This window comes from Thermobia domestica, chromosome 7 (genome assembly GCF_964235325.1).
Source record: "Thermobia domestica chromosome 7, izTheDome1.hap1.1, whole genome shotgun sequence".
Taxonomy (NCBI): domain Eukaryota; kingdom Metazoa; phylum Arthropoda; class Insecta; order Zygentoma; family Lepismatidae; genus Thermobia; species Thermobia domestica.
The window spans coordinates 160,202,284-160,218,192 of NC_137460.1; the positions used below are offsets into that span (position 1 = coordinate 160,202,284).

Consider the following 15,909-nt stretch of genomic DNA (forward strand, 5'->3'; position numbering starts at 1 on the left):
GGAAAGAAATTGTTATGATGCACTAGACACAACATGATTGCCTGTTTCTTCTCCTCATGTTGAATTGTCCCATTTTAGCGATGCGAGACGAAGCCTGTGTCTCATCTCGTGGATATCCCAGTGTCATCTCGTGTTTCCGAAACGAGACAAATTGTTATCTCGTCTCCTTTCGTCTAATTTTCTTTCGTAAACCTCATAGTAATAGAAGTAAAATTGGAAGCCATGCGACTTCGAAATGTAACGAAGTTTACAAGTTAGAATTGAAAATCGGACAAGACAGGGCTATGGAATGCTTTCGAGACATTTAAAACGCGATGAGTCCAGACAAGGACATGCCACGTCTCGTCTCGGAAAACGAGATGAGACAGACGCTTTGTCTCCTCTCGTCTCGGATTTAACAAAGCCTATATTGTCTCGCCCATGCTGAATTGGAAACCTCTCACCAGAATTGAAGTGGGTCTTGTGTCAAGTGAGACATGTGGGTCAAGATGTGTAAGTCAGTTAGTGAGTCGTGGATCAACAGGATGTGACCCACTGGAATCCACCATCCACCGTGACCCACCATAAACCAGAGATCCATCATAATCTACAGACTCACTACAACGCACTCTGCTTAGTGCATTGTATATAGCATCCTCTGAACAGTCGTGAATTTGTCTACATTTTACTTTTAGGGTCTCTATTTTCTTTTTTTTTTCTTTTTTGGCATTTGTTTCTATTTACTTACCTGAGATGACTATATCTTACAAGGAAAAAGCAGACTTTGTTAAATGAACTTTTGCGTGGTAGTAGTGCATATTTAAAGTGTTAATATTACAAACTGGGAGAGTGCAATAACCAGAAATAGCGTAGAAAATGCGTCTTAAAATTTCGACTCGCCGTATAAATGATAAGACGCCTCAAATTACCAAGTGACGGTGTGGCAGAGTGTGGAGCATTCACGATTTACACGTAAGGGATCGCGAGTTCGATTGCCGTTCGAGTGAACTTGTTTTTGCTTTTACCAATAAAGTAGTCATTTATAACTACAAGTAAAATATTAATTCACCATATGTTTATAAGCCCAGTAATAGCAGATCTGGTAATGAATGAATGGGAGAAAACAGTGATAGAAAAAGGTGGTGATAAACTAATATTGTTTTGTAGGTATGTGGATGATTGTTTTGGAGTATGGAAAGGAACCAGAAGGCAATTGGAGAAATTTATTGGAGAATTGAATGATGAAAGAAAAGGTATCATGTTAGAGAAGGAAATAGAAAAGGAAAGTGTAATAATGTTTTTAGATATCAAAGTAAAGAGAACAAAGGAAGGAAATTTTATAACATCGTGGTTTCAAAAATAATGTGCATCAGAAATTTACTGCAATAAAAGAAGTGATGTCGATGAAGGAACAAAAATGAATTTCATTAGGAATATGGAAGAGAAGATCAAAATGATAAATACGAAGGAAGATCAAAAGGAGAAAGATATAGAAAGACTATGGGAACAATTGAAAGACAATGGTTACAGTGAAAAGGACAAGAAAAAGAGCAGGAAGAGAAGTAAGAAAACTGAGAAAGAAGAAGAGAAAGAAGAGGACAAGAAGAAAAGATGGCATGGTATTGAAAGTGCAGGGGTGATATCAGAGAAGATAAGAATAATTCTTAAGAGAGAAGGTATTAAGACGTACAGGCAAGGAGGAATGAAGATAATAGATATCATCAAGAAAAAGAAGATGAGAACGTCAGCGGAATTATGTAAGAAAGGAGTGATATATGAAGTATCGTGTGGGATGTGTGATAAGGTGTATATAGGAGAAACCAAGAAGAGAATACAAGAACGTTTAAAACAGCATAAAGATGATGTAAGATTGAAGAGAGACACGAATGCCTTTTACAAGCACGTAGATGAAACAGGCCACGAAATAAACTGGGAAGGAGCGAAAATATTGGAATATGAAGGGAGACATCTGGTTAGGAAGTGGAAAGAAGCGAAGAGGATAAAAGAAGTGTATGTTAAAGCTATGAACTTGAATAGTGGTTTGAGTATTAATGAAGAATGGGAAGACATTTCGAAAAGAGAAGAAAGAAGAAAGAAGAAAAGTAGAATATAAGGACAATATAGAGTTAAATTTTATTTATATGTTTTTCAATATTCACGTAGTTAATTAGTAATCAATATTCAGGTAGAAAAGTTAGTATTCAATATTAGGTAGAAAATTTCTATATTTAGATAGTTAATTGGTATTTAATTTAGTTAATATATATTAAAAGAAATATAAAGTTTAGTTAACAATGTATTATTTCTGTTAAGAGTTTAAAATTGTCACAACAATGGGCATATATTTTGAATTTTAATGAAAAATGAAAAAATGATTCTTGATTGGTGGAGATAACAAATTATGTTACGTTATCTATGATTTCAGTTGGAACAGTAGTCTGAAGAAGGAAGTGATATACTTCCGAAACTGTAACATTTCTCGTTAATTTATAATAAGGAATATAGACAGCCTTGTAAGAAACTTATGTTTAATTTATGTTTATAATGCATGAAACAATAGGAATTTTTAAATCAGTTGTAAAACTTTTCAATGTTTCATGTGAACTAGATACAAATATAGCCTATTTCGTAAAATCGTTAAATGAAAAATGTACTTGACGATTCGTGTCTATATCTGTGGACATAGTGCGAATTGCAAGGGGGATAATTAGGAAATACCCTTTGGCTATAGCATTCATCCAGTATTCCCTAGCGGATTTTCCCCTCATTCCCCTTCCAATTCGCACACTGTCCACAGATATAGACATGAAACTTCGGACACAACGACTGTGGTAACCGTAATACAGCTAGTGATATCAATATATGTTTGAAATAGGTTATATTTTGTATCTAGTTCACATAAAACATTGAAAAGTATTACAACTGATTTGAAAATTCCTATCGTTTAGAATATATGAACATATAGTGAATTAATATTTTACTTGTAGTTATAAATGACTACTTTATTGGTAAAAAGCAAAAACAACTTGGCTCGAGCGGGAATCGAACGCTGGACCCTCTACACGGGAGTTGCGAATGCTCCACACTCTGCCACACCGCCGCTTGATAATTTTAGGCTTCGTACCATATATACGGCCAGTCGAAACTTTAAAACGCATTTTCTAGGCTATTTCTGGCTATTGCGCTCTCCCAGTTTAAATGTGCACTACTACCTCGCGAAAGATGGCCCCTAAGTTCATTTAACAAAGTCTGCCTTGTCCTTGTTAGATATACACATCTCAGGCAAATAAATAGAAACAAATGCAAAAGAAGAAGAAGAAGAAGAAAATGGAGATCCTAAAAGTAAAATGTAAACAAATTCACCACTCTTCAGAGGGTGCTATATACAATGCACTAAGCAGAGTGTGTCGGTGGGTCGTACTGGGTATGTAGGTTATGGTGGGTCACTGGTGTATGGTGAGTCACGGCAGATGGTGGGTTACAGTGGGTCACATCTTGTTGACCCACGGCCCACGATCTACTTCATCTCTGGTAAGAAGCTTTCAATTCAGCATGGGCGATACAATATAGGCTTTGTTAAATCCGAGACGAGACGAGACAAAGCGTCTGCCTCGTCTCGTTTTCCTAGACGAAACGTGACAGATCCTTGTCTGGACTCGCCGCGTTTTAAATGTCTTGAAAGCATTCCATAGCCCTCTCTCGTCCGATTATCAGTTCTAACTTGTAAACTTTGTTACATTTCGAAGCCTCATGGCTTCCAATTTTACTTCTATTATTATGAGGTTTACGAAAGAAAATTAGACGAAAGGAGAGTAGATAACAATTTGTCTCGTTTGGGAAACACGAGATGACACCGGAAGAGCCACGAAACCACTGGCGGATCTAGAAGGTAAAAACTGGAGGGGCTGCCTGAATTTAGACTATGATAAGTATATCATGACCTTCCTTTACATTTTCAAAACTATATAAATAATAGCTTCAATTATTTTCATCAATCTGAAAATACGCCCCCCGCCCCGAGCTAGATCCGTCACTGCACAAGACGAAACACAGGATTTTTCTCGCCTCTCTAAAACGAGGCATTTTTACATGACGAGACGAAACAGGCAACCATCTTTTGTCTAGCGCATCATAACCATTCCTTTTATAAAATTCTGTTTTCATCTCATTATCAAGTTATTTCTCGAAATCCGACCTCTGATCATCTTCTTTTCATTGACCGTCATTGCTTCCTTCACTAACTTGTGTTCATAATTGTAATTTTTTAAAAAATCATTCTATTTTCTATGGTTTTCATTCCACGGTCAGTTTACTGTTTTCATTCTACAGCTTGTGATGTGGAATTAACATATGATAGGTTATAATGGTGTTGTGACTGTTTGTTATGTGTCTACCCCCTCCATGTAGCGGACCGTCATCGTCGGGGAGGGGGTGGAGCTGAGTGGGCGGCTTCATCATTCATTCATGTATCACCCCTCATCGTCATATAGTTGCATGCCCTCTCAGCCGCGAATACCGCTACCGGACTCGCGGGTGGTTGGTGGGAGTCGGGAAGAGGAAGGTCTAGTGGACGTCTTCCTCCACTTGGGGAGGACGTGCACCCACCCGGCCTAATGTTGTCTGCGTCCAGTGTTTGTGTTGTCCGGCGTGCTGAGTCTTTGAAAATATATTTAAAAAAAACAAAAAAAATCGCAAAACTAAAAATAATATAGAAAACAACAAAAATTAAAATACAAAAGAATCCGCACCTTTTTGTTTTGTTTTGTTCTTCCTGGGCTGGTGGGGGTCTATCCTTTTCTTTGCCAGGTTTATTTTGTTTTGTTTCATTTCTTCCTTTTTCCGGGGCCACGCGTTTTTGTCGACGGGAATGGTTTTTCTTTGCACTTCCATTCCTCTTGACCGCGTCGGCCCCACGCTGATCCTAAGGTGTTGGGCGTGATGAAGGGATTGCCAGGGGTAGCGTTAGTTCCCCTCTTAACGCCCCGGTGTGACCTCACACCCTTTTTTCCTTCATAAATGTTTATATAAAATCATACTTTTATGGGTAAAAACACTTTAATATCTGATCCGGGCTCTCCCTCACGGAAGAAGCCCAAACAAACTGAAACGGAGGTTGTGGAAAAGACAAGTATCGTGACCCCTGTTGTCCGATATCTTGTAATCAAAGATAAAGATGTTGACAGTGCCACCTCTGAGGAAAACCGTCCGAGTGCTATTAAGGGCTTATCCCCTTTTGTTATTAATAAAGTTATTAATTATCAAGCCAGGCAGGTTAAAGATATCAAGAATTTGCGGAATGGCACTTTATTGGTGGAAACCATGGACGAGAAACAAACGGCGAAGCTCATGAAGTTGACTTCAATTGGACCAGTGAACGTGTCAGTAGAACCCCATTGTCTACTGAACGTTTCTAAAGGGGTGATATCGTGTTGGGATCTCCTCAATGCTACCGAGGAGGAGATAAAATCTGAGTTGGCGGACCAACATGTTATTGATGTCGCTCGCATCAAAAGTAAGAAGTCAGCTGAACTCGTAGCTACACAGTCACTGATTCTTACTTTCAGTTTGCCCACACTTCCGGATTCCGTCAAGGCTGGTTTCCATCGTTTAAGAGTTCGGCCATATATACCTAGTCCCTTGCGCTGTTTCAAATGTCAACATTTTAGGCACACCAGCACGTCGTGTAATGCGAGTGCTGCACTTTGTGCAATTTGTGGCCAGGGTAGTCATGGTGCGGAACCCTGTACAGCGACCAAGCCCTTCTGCGTCAACTGCAAGGCTGAGCATTCCGCTTGGTCTCGCGACTGTCCCGCCTTTCAACGCGAGAAACGTATCCGAGAGCACATGGTCGTTGAGAAGATTTCAGCTGCTGACGCTAAGCGTCGATTAAAGGACAACATTCCTCCCTCGCTTTCTGTCCCATTTGCTCGAGTTGCAGCCGCTTCTCACAAAATCTGTAGCGACACAAACGTCTACCGTTTCCACCCAGACGGATACTGTCCTCGAGACCGTGGTGACCCCAAGACCCAAGTCGCATCCACAAGCGAACTTTCTAAAACCCCACGAGTTTCTGTTAGTGGTGGTCTTCGGCGTACTCCAGCCCATCGCCGATCACCTTATATCGCCGGACTGAAACTTAGCCAGCATATCCGAAGGCTCAATGAGACGGTTCTCTCTCCTAAGAGACCGAAACCTACTCCAGTTCGTAAGCCACCTGCAGTTTCTCTGAAATCTGACATGGTGGAGGACGAACTGATGGACTCCGAGTGGGCTGTTATTGGACCCCGTGGGAAAGTTCGCCTCAAACGTTGATCTTACCCTGTATGGCGCTTCTTCAGTGGAACCTCAATGGCTTCTGTAGTCACCGTGAGGAATTGATCCAACTGATCACTGACCACTCGCCTGTACTTATCTGCTTGCAGGAAACCCATTTTAAGCCTACCCAGTCCTTCCTTCTTTCTGGGTATACTATGTATCGATGTGATAAGCCAGACGCTGACCACGCTGCTGGCGGCGTGGCAGTCTGTGCCTCAGATTCTGTCCATTCTCAGCAAATTCACATCGTATGCAGACTGCAAGCCGTTGCGGTACGAGTATACTTTTCTCGTCCGCTTACAGTTTGTTCATTGTACGTTCCTCACTCAGAAGGCTTTACAACAGCCGATCTGCTTCAGCTCTTCAATCAGCTTGAGCCGCCAGTCTTGCTTGTAGGAGACCTTAATGCCTATCACCGTCTGTGGGGTTCTGTCCGTACTGACGGTCGTGGCCGACAGGTCACCGAATTTCTTGAGGAGAGTGGCCTGCTTATCCTTAATGATGGCAGTCCCACTCATTTTTCCACTGCTCACGGCACATATTCTTGTATCGACCTCTCCATGTGCAGTGCTGGTCTCTTGACCTCCTTGACATGGAGGGTGCATCCCGATCTTTGTGGCAGTGATCACTTCCCGTTATTTGTCGAAGGTCTCCCTGTTATTCTACCTTTTCCTCTCCGCCGCTTCAATTTGAAGCGTGCTGACTGGCGTAAATTCCGTGAGCTCAGTGAGTTTCATTGTCGTGATGATCTCCCTGTAGCTGTTGTGGCAGAGGCATTTGAGCAGACTATTCTTGATGCTGCTCATGGTTCCATTCCCGAATGCGGTGGCGACGTTTCTCGCCGGCGTGTTCCATGGTGGTCTGCGGCAATCCGTGAGGCTATCCTGGCTCGTCGGCACGCTCTTGCCACTTTTAATCATCATCCAACTGACGACAATCTGCAGCGTTTCCGCATTCTACATGCTCGCGCTAGACGTCTTATCAAGCTTTCGAAGCGCCAAAGCTGGATGAATTACGTTTCATCCATCAGTAGTCGCACACCTATGTCAACTGTGTGGCGTCGGGTTCGCTCCCTAAACGGATCCGCTTCTTTACTTCTTGTTCCAGCCTTAAAACTGCATGGTGTTCTAGAGACCAATCCCTCAGAGATCGCTAATATACTGGGCCACCATTTTGCCACTATCTCTGAGTCAGATCACTGCCCACCAGCCTTTGCTCGTTCCCGTCCTCAGCTGGAGCGAAACCCGTTCAATTTCCGTACTGCCAACAGTGAGGACTATAATGCTCCTTTCACGCTCGTTGAGTTCGATTCTGCTCTCCGCGAATCGTCCAATACTGCTCCCGGGCTTGACCGTGTTAACTATGATATGTTACGCAACCTCTCCCGCGATTCTCAGCTTGCATTATTGCAGCTGTATAATCGCCTCTGGGTTGAAGAGTTTTTTCCACCTGCTTGGTGTGAGGCCCTGGTTCTTCCCATCCTAAAGCCAGGGAAAGCCGCAACTAGCCCCACGAGCTACAGACCCATTGCTCTCACGAGCTGTGTCTGTAAGCTGCTAGAGCGAATGGTCTACAAGCGCCTGGTGTGGTACTTGGAATCGCATTCCCTTTTGAGCAAATTTCAAAGTGGATTTCGTCGTTTCCGCTCCACTACAGACAATCTCGCTTATCTTGAGGGTGAAATGAAATGAAATGAAATGAAATCTTTGAGTTTTACGTCCCACGTTTATGCCGGTTAGGCTAAAGGAGACGGTGATTATGAGAAATGAGTGAAATGGTGGAATGAAGAAAGTGGGAGGAAACGGGAGAACCCCGAGAAAACCCACGCACACGGTGTTTGTCCACCACAAAGTTCACTTGGCGGGGGCTGGGATCGAACCCGGGACCCCAAGCACCAGAGGTGAACGCTCTACCACTGAGCCACCGCGGCCCCCCATCTTGAGGGTGAAATTCAAGACGCCTTTCTAAACGGCGAACATCTTGTAGCTATATTTTTCGACTTAGAGAAGGCGTATGACACCACATGGCGTTACGGAATCCTAAAACAATTATATGACTGGGGTCTTCGTGGGCATATGGCCCACTTTATTTCGAATTTTCTTCACGAGCGTCACTTTAGAGTGCGTGTGGGCTCTACTCTCTCAGAGCGCTTTGTACAAGAAAATGGTGTTCCACAAGGCAGTGTTCTTAGTGTCACGTTGTTTGCTGTCGCAGTCAACAGCGTTCTTTCGCAGATCCAGCCTCCTGTGTCTGGTCTGCTTTATGTTGACGATCTTGTCATTTTCTGTCGCTCCCGCCACCTTCGCGGCATTACGCGACAGCTTCAACTGACTCTCAATCGTCTCGTTCGCTGGTCGAATGAGACTGGATTTCGCTTTTCCACCGAGAAATCCCAATGTGTTCACTTCTGCCGGCAGCGTACGTGCGTTTTTGACCCGGACTTGTACTTCGATGGCACCCGTTTGTCATTCGTTGATACAGTCCGTTTCTTGGGTCTGGTGTTTGACCGTCGCTTGTCGTGGGCACCACATGTCCGGAATGTCAAATACTCTTGTCTTCGAGCTTTGAATCTCCTTCGTGTCCTTTCCCACCGCACGTCGGGTGCTGATCGTACTGTTCTACTTCGTTTGTACCGTAGTCTTATTCGGTCCAAGTTAGACTATGGCTGTATTGTCTATGGTTCTGCTCGTGCTTCTCTGTTACGACAACTTGACACAGTGCATCGCCTGGGTATTCGTATTGCTACTGGCGCCTACCGAACTAGTCCCGTCACCAGCCTGTATGCTGAAGCCAATGAACCTTCGTTAGTATATCGTCGCAGTAGACTTCTCCTTAATTATTCTGCGCATGTGCGTTGTATTCCAGACCACCCGTGTAGACCATGTCTCCGTGGTGGTCGGATATTTGAGCGCTATGCTACACGTCCTCGCTCTACACGTCCATGGTACATCCGTGCGTGCGAGAGCTTCCTTGCCGACGATTTCGTGTGGCCCTCTCTTTCGTTGGTTCGCTTTTGTGCTATTCCACCATGGCTGCTTCGTCTACCTCGGCACGATTTACGTTTGTCTCTGCATTCGAAAAAAACAAACTAGTTCCTAGGTGTACTAGCAAGAGTTTGCCGCACTGTTAGATCAGACCCCGATTTTAGTGTGTTTTTTACGGACGGTTCTAAGGATGGGGATTCTGTAGGCTGTGCCTTTGTAACCGACGAGGGCAGCTCAGAATTCAATTTGCATCACCTGTGTTCCGTGTTCACTGCTGAATTGACTGCATTTAAGCTTGCCTTGGACCATGCTCTCACCCTTTCATTACGTCGTGTGCTTGTTTGTACCGATTCTCAGAGCGTGGTTCTGAGTATACAGAATGTCTTTAGTATGAACTCTCTCGTGCAGGACATTCTTGTGCGACGCCATCAATTGCAGCAACAGGGTTGTGTCGTCGTTGTCTGCTGGGTGCCGGGTCATGTCGGCATCCGGGGAAACGAACGTGCTGACACAGCTGCCAAGAACGCCGCCTTGGCCGGGGTTGCACTGGAGCATAGCCTTCCTTGCTCCGATCTTCATTCGTTTTTTCACATATTGATGCGCTCTCACTGGCAAGCCGATTGGGACCAGGCCATTGAGAATAAGTTACATGCAGTCAAGCCCCTCCTAGGAGAATGGCGTACGTCCTCGTGCCATTGTCGTCGAGATGAAGTGCTCCTGGCGCGCCTGCGTATCGGACACTCTCATCTGACGCATGGCTACTTTCTTCGGAGATTGGACCGTCCGTACTGTGAGGAGTGTATAGTTCCGCTGAGTATTCAGCACATTCTTGTTGAATGTCCTGAATACTCAGCTCTCAGAGAACGTTTCGGATTGCCTTCTGTTCTTACCCGCGCTTTGGGGGATTCACGTGATATAGTTCGCCGGGTACTTGACTTCGTTAAAGCTTGTGGGGTTGCTCACGTTCTCTGAGCTATTTTAATATGTTGTAGGTTTTTATTGCTGCTAAATTTTTAATTTCTGTTAACTTTTATTGTTTCTATATATTGTTATTGTTATCTGTTTTAGCTTATTTATTCTTTTATTTTCTCTTTTGATTTTCTCCTTTTATTTAGCAGCACTTTTGTTTATTGCGCTTTAGTATTTTAACGTTTCTCTTTATATCTTTTAGTCCAGAGCAACCGTGTTAATCGTGACGGGGACATATAGCCTCGTTGCTGACGTCCCCATTAACCCCCATACATTCATTCATTCATTTGTTATGTGTCTAATTTTTTGAAACCAGTGTATATTTAGATAATCGATATTATGTGGGGTTAATTGCATTCATCTATTTCTACTTAACTATCTATGTATGGTATATCTATAAGTGTAGCGTTCTACGTTTCCCTTTGTAGAACAAAGTTGTTTAAAGGCTCTGGATTAAGTCTAATGGAATTGTATAATAGTCTAGGCATGTAACTTTGTTGGGGAAATGGAAGTTAGAACTACAGCATGAAGTGTGGAAAGAGGGGTCTTTCTTTTTTTTCTCTTGAAATGTGTCTAATGCATTGCTTGTTCCGTTCACTGTATCGCTATCTGTCCTCGCTGCTTCCTTGAGGCGTTATTCAGCGTGCCTGGGTGGCTAGCCTCTGCATAACAAAACTCACGAGTGTAATATGCATGATTCACTGTGTAACGCAGTGTTGCAAAAACTTCGTTTTGTCGTTCACAAATATCAATATCAATATATTTGCTGTCTTGTCTTGAATATCAATAAAACTTGTTGTGGAAAAAAATAACTGAATACGAATCTGCTAAAAGTCTACTTATATAGTTTAATATTGAAGTCTCAATATGGTCCCTCATCCCAAAACTTGTGATTGTTTTCACAGGACACATTTGGGAAGAGACGGAGTTGTGTAAGTCACAATATTTTGGCATTCGGGACATTAGTGATATGTAGAGACCGGATGTTTAGGCACTAAAAACCTGTAAAATAGGCAGGCAAATAGGCACAAAAAATTTAAAAATAGGCAGTAAAATAGGGACTAAAATGTAACTCGAAATAATGAAGATAAATACTCAATACTATTAAAAATAGGTTCAGGTCATAGATATGTTCAAAGAATATAGAAACATACCTGACATTCAAGAGGACTTTTTGTCTTCTTTACATGTCACGAATCATCTGTCGAAGTGTGTGTACGATTTTCGATTCCAAGTTGGCACCTCTGTCACTCGTACACGACGAGGAATTCGACAACATGCAACAGGACTTTTTGTCTTCTTTTCATGTCACGAATCACCTCTCAACGTATGTGCACACCTATCTGTTCCGTTCCAATTGTCAAGATTTGATTTTCAATTCCAAGTTGGCACCACTGTCACTCGTACATGACACAGAATTCGACAAAATACAACAGGACTTTTTGTCTTCTTTTGATGTAATTAATCACCTCCCAAAGTATATGGACATCTTTGAAGTTTACCCTGTATGTACATTGTAACGTAGCACGTGTTTGTATTTACAAACACTTATTATACGTTTATATGCGTCTTTATTTATGTTGTATAAATTATATATATTCCCAATGAAGGCTTATTTTAAAGAAAATGCATAAAATAGGCAACATTAGGCACTAAAGCAATTATTTAGGCAGTAAAGGTCGAAATAGGCAAAATAGGCAAAATAAAATTGGCTTAAATCGAAACTATAACCCCCCACATAAACTTTGAAACGTTATTTTTTATCACATCTTTAATATTACAGAATAGGCATTTTGCCTAACATCCGGTCTCTAGTGATATGTTATTCGGATCTTGGAACCTTAGGTGTTAACGCTTGCAATTATTACTTTGCTGTTTTATGGCTGTTTGTATTCGGCATTCTTATTATGTAAGCATCTATTTGTCATCTCGTTGATTTGAATGGAAGCACCACACTCTCAGTTCCGGGAGCATCTCTCTCTCTCTCTCTCTCTCTCTCTGCAATACGCACATTTCTGAAGAAATTTGCCTATCGTAGAGACTCGCATGGGCGAAATGCAAGAAAATGTCTAGTTTTTCCAGTCACCACGCTCTGATACAACCCCTGATTAAATATACTTGCTTCCTCATTTTCATTGTCTCACTTCTCTAATAACTTCCACCGAAATTTTTAACTCGTTTTCACTTAACATATTAAACGGGTAGTACGCTCTCTTTTACCACCTTTCCTGTGCTGTATACATTATTTAAAAAAATAGAAATATACTACTTGCAGCTGATTCGAACCGCCGTTCTTTGGTTTTGTAATCTAGCGTTTAATCACTACACCAAGATCGTTGCTTGGTAAACGCTTAGCTGCTGGCATATTTGTTGTATTTGTATTTTATAAAATTTGTTGTATTTGCATTCTTATATTATGAATTTCGAGTGAATTGGAATAAGGTTACAAGGCACTGAAAATTCGATTTTTCAAAAGTTTTTTTTTTCCTTTTTTTAAACCCGTTTGGATAAAAATCTCATCCAATTACATAACGCCTGAGATTCAACACCGCGTAAGTAACATTTCACCAACTTTACAGGGGAGACTAAAAACTGTTTGGAAACTAGCTGTAACCTCATTATACGCGGTATTACTTTTAAGGGAATAACAGAGCCATTTGTCGTAATATAGCTATACTACTTAATCAGATTGTACGCTATCATATGCTTATTCTAATGGTATCAAAAACTCAAATTCGCGAAAATTGGAGATATGCGGTATTGAATGTCGGGCGACGAAAATAGCTTTCAATAGCTTTCAATAGATGTCAAGATCATATAACCGTATACAGCAATTTAATATCTCATACCATTCTGGATATATGGTAAAAATTGTTAAAGTTTGTAACGCTGCTTAAAAATATGTAATTCCGAGATCTTATTGTTATTATATCTACGAAAAAGTATTGTAATGTTATAGAAGCAAAATAAATAAATGTTTTAAAAGGTTCCCACAAATACTCCATTTTAAGCAATATATCGAATTTTACTATTTATTCACATCTCCCGATTTGTTTGAGATATCAAATTGCTGGAAACGGTCTTATGATCTTTATGCCTGTTGAAAACCATGTACGTAATTCGATGTGATACTTATCTAAGCACTTTTTTCTTTAAATAAAGTAACTTGAAAAAATCAAGTTTTCAATTCCTTGTAACTTTGTTTCTACTTGTTCCAAATACGTCGTATGATGACTGTAGTATTCGATATTCAGACACTGGATGTGCATTATCCCGTCCGTCTCATTTAAACTATTACTGTTTTAAAACCTTCCAAAATTTGTTTGTTTTTGTATGTTTGTGCTACTGCAGTGTCCTTAGTTTACAACACCGTATAACAAGTCTAGTATTATATGTTTTCGTTTTACATATAGATTTCCACTTGAAATATATAATAAGCTGACGTAGTGCTATTTGAAAAATACATTATGTTGGGTTGGCAACGCTGTTAAATTTGTGGTATCACAGAGTATGCCAAACAATATCCCCTCGCTGATATTTGGTACAAGCTTTCGGTGTTTTTGTCCCTCCATTAGTTTAAAAGTTACGAAGGCATATAAAGATAAATGGTCCATCCTGTTTATACTACCGTGCAAAAACTTTAGAAAGAAGGTAAAATTCACATGCTGTTTCACTCTCAAGTGGCATAGATCGGTTAAACTTGAACCATACTTAAAGTGTAGTGCTACAACATAATAGAGGAAACAGCAGGAAGAAGTATGTGATTAGAAGATCAAAAATAGCACTCTTATACAGAGGTGCAACTCATGATGGAACCCTCGTATCACAGTAGGAGGGAAATGGTCCTTAGAAGAGCGTGTGATCACCATAGACAGCGATACCTGCTCTGCAATGTTCTCCTATGCTGCTCAAAAAAGTTGGTAATCATTGTTGTGCTATGGAGTTCCATTACTCCACCAACGCTGTGCCAACTGCTGGATGGTCTTTGGTGTATCTGGACGGTGTTGCAAGATGCCACCCTATAACATCCTACACGTGCTTGATGCCATTTAAGTTAAGGGAAAAATCAGGCAAATCAATCTACTTATGAATATTCTCTCGTTCCAAGAGCTCTGTTTCATATACTTTTAGATGCGATCCCATATTATCATCCATAAAGATGAAGCTGGGCTAGACTGCTCGTCTTAAAAGGTGCACGTGGAAGAGTACAGTGTCACAATAATGTTGATTAGTTAGTATACCACGTTCAAGGATTTGGAGATAGTTATGTCCTTGCAACATTATGCCTCCCCACACAAGCACACCTGGACTGCCAAAAGGATCATATTCGACAATGTTCTGGGTTCATTGCGTGTTCCCAACTCTCGCCAGATCAGTGTACGTCAGAATCACTACTCACACTGAATATGTTCTCACGTGAGTAGAGAACGCGGGTAACATTCATAAGTCCTAAACGGCACAAGACCTCAACGACATAAGTCCTAAAAATATAGGCACTAGTCCTAAATTTTAGATCTTGTGCCTTTTAGGACTAGTGGAATATTGTACTGTATGGGTCAGAAACATGAACATCACGGAAAAATGATGAAAAACTAATGGAAGCTTTCGAAATGTGAGTGTGAAGAAGAATGGAGAGAGTTGGCTGGATGGAGCGGAAAACGAAGGATAAGGTATTAGTAATTGTGGTGGAGAAAAGAAAAATTTTATATATATTATTGAGAAGATGAAGAAAATTGGCTGGGACATTGTGTAAGAAGGAACTACATCAAGAGGGACGTGCTAGAGGGTATGGTGATAAGAGGAAGGGGGCGAAGGAGACTACAATTAATAGACGATATAAAAACAGAAAAATGGTACGTGAAGACGAGGTTAGTTGAAGACAGTGGAAGCTTCTAAGGTGGGCAAGTGACCTGCTAATAATAACAGAATCGCTATGGCGATGGTGATGATTATTATTTTAGAAAGTGAATACACTTTCGGTATGGAGATGCCGTACTCGTCAACAAATCAATGAATAGTTGATTATTTACGAATATTGGGCTCCTCCTCCACACTATTAAAGATAAACGTGGAACGAATACCCGATAATTAGCGAAAAAGATTTATATATCCGAAATGACGTTATATATTTGCACCAGACAGTCCTACGCTTTCCGAATTTTCTCTAAAAATTTTACTTTAGAGATAGCTGAGTAATATAGTCTTTTTGAAAATTCCTACAAAAGACTCTTCATGATAGGTTTTAACAGAGTGATGAGGAGTGAATCTGTAATTATCATGACATAAAAAATCAACTCCTTTGATCAGGTGATGAGCCTCAGATGGTAATGTAAGAAGGCATCTGAAGTGAAGATCGTGTGTTTGGTAATGAAGAAATTATTGGCGATCTTCGCAGGCCCGTGCTGGGATGCTAACGAGGACGGTGGACAAGTCTACCAAAAGGGCGCCCAAAGAAGTGTGAATACGTATATATACGTATATATATATAGTAACCTAATTAACATACGAAACATGGGAGATGATTCCTGGCACGGAGATAAAACGAAAAGTATAGACCAACCAGAGTGCAGAAATGCCTCTGAGCCATGACCACCCGAAAATTTTCGAGAAAATGCAACAGCATCCATACTCGAGAACAAAATGTCGGATCGAAATTGTTCAA

The 15,909-nt window shown here is 41.1% G+C and overlaps 1 protein-coding gene across 1 annotated transcript in view; it reads left to right on the forward strand.

The window, feature by feature from the left end:
* Nucleotides 1-1,414: 1,414 nt before the first annotated feature.
* LOC145689388 (uncharacterized) overlaps nt 1,415-15,909 on the forward strand; it is a 101,810-nt gene continuing 87,315 nt past the window's right edge. The window contains exons 1-2 of the mRNA XM_081763542.1: nt 1,415-1,843; nt 5,251-6,070. Of these exons, the coding sequence (XP_081619668.1) occupies nt 1,415-1,843; nt 5,251-6,070 (1,249 nt within the window). The remainder of the gene's footprint in view (nt 1,844-5,250; nt 6,071-15,909) is intronic.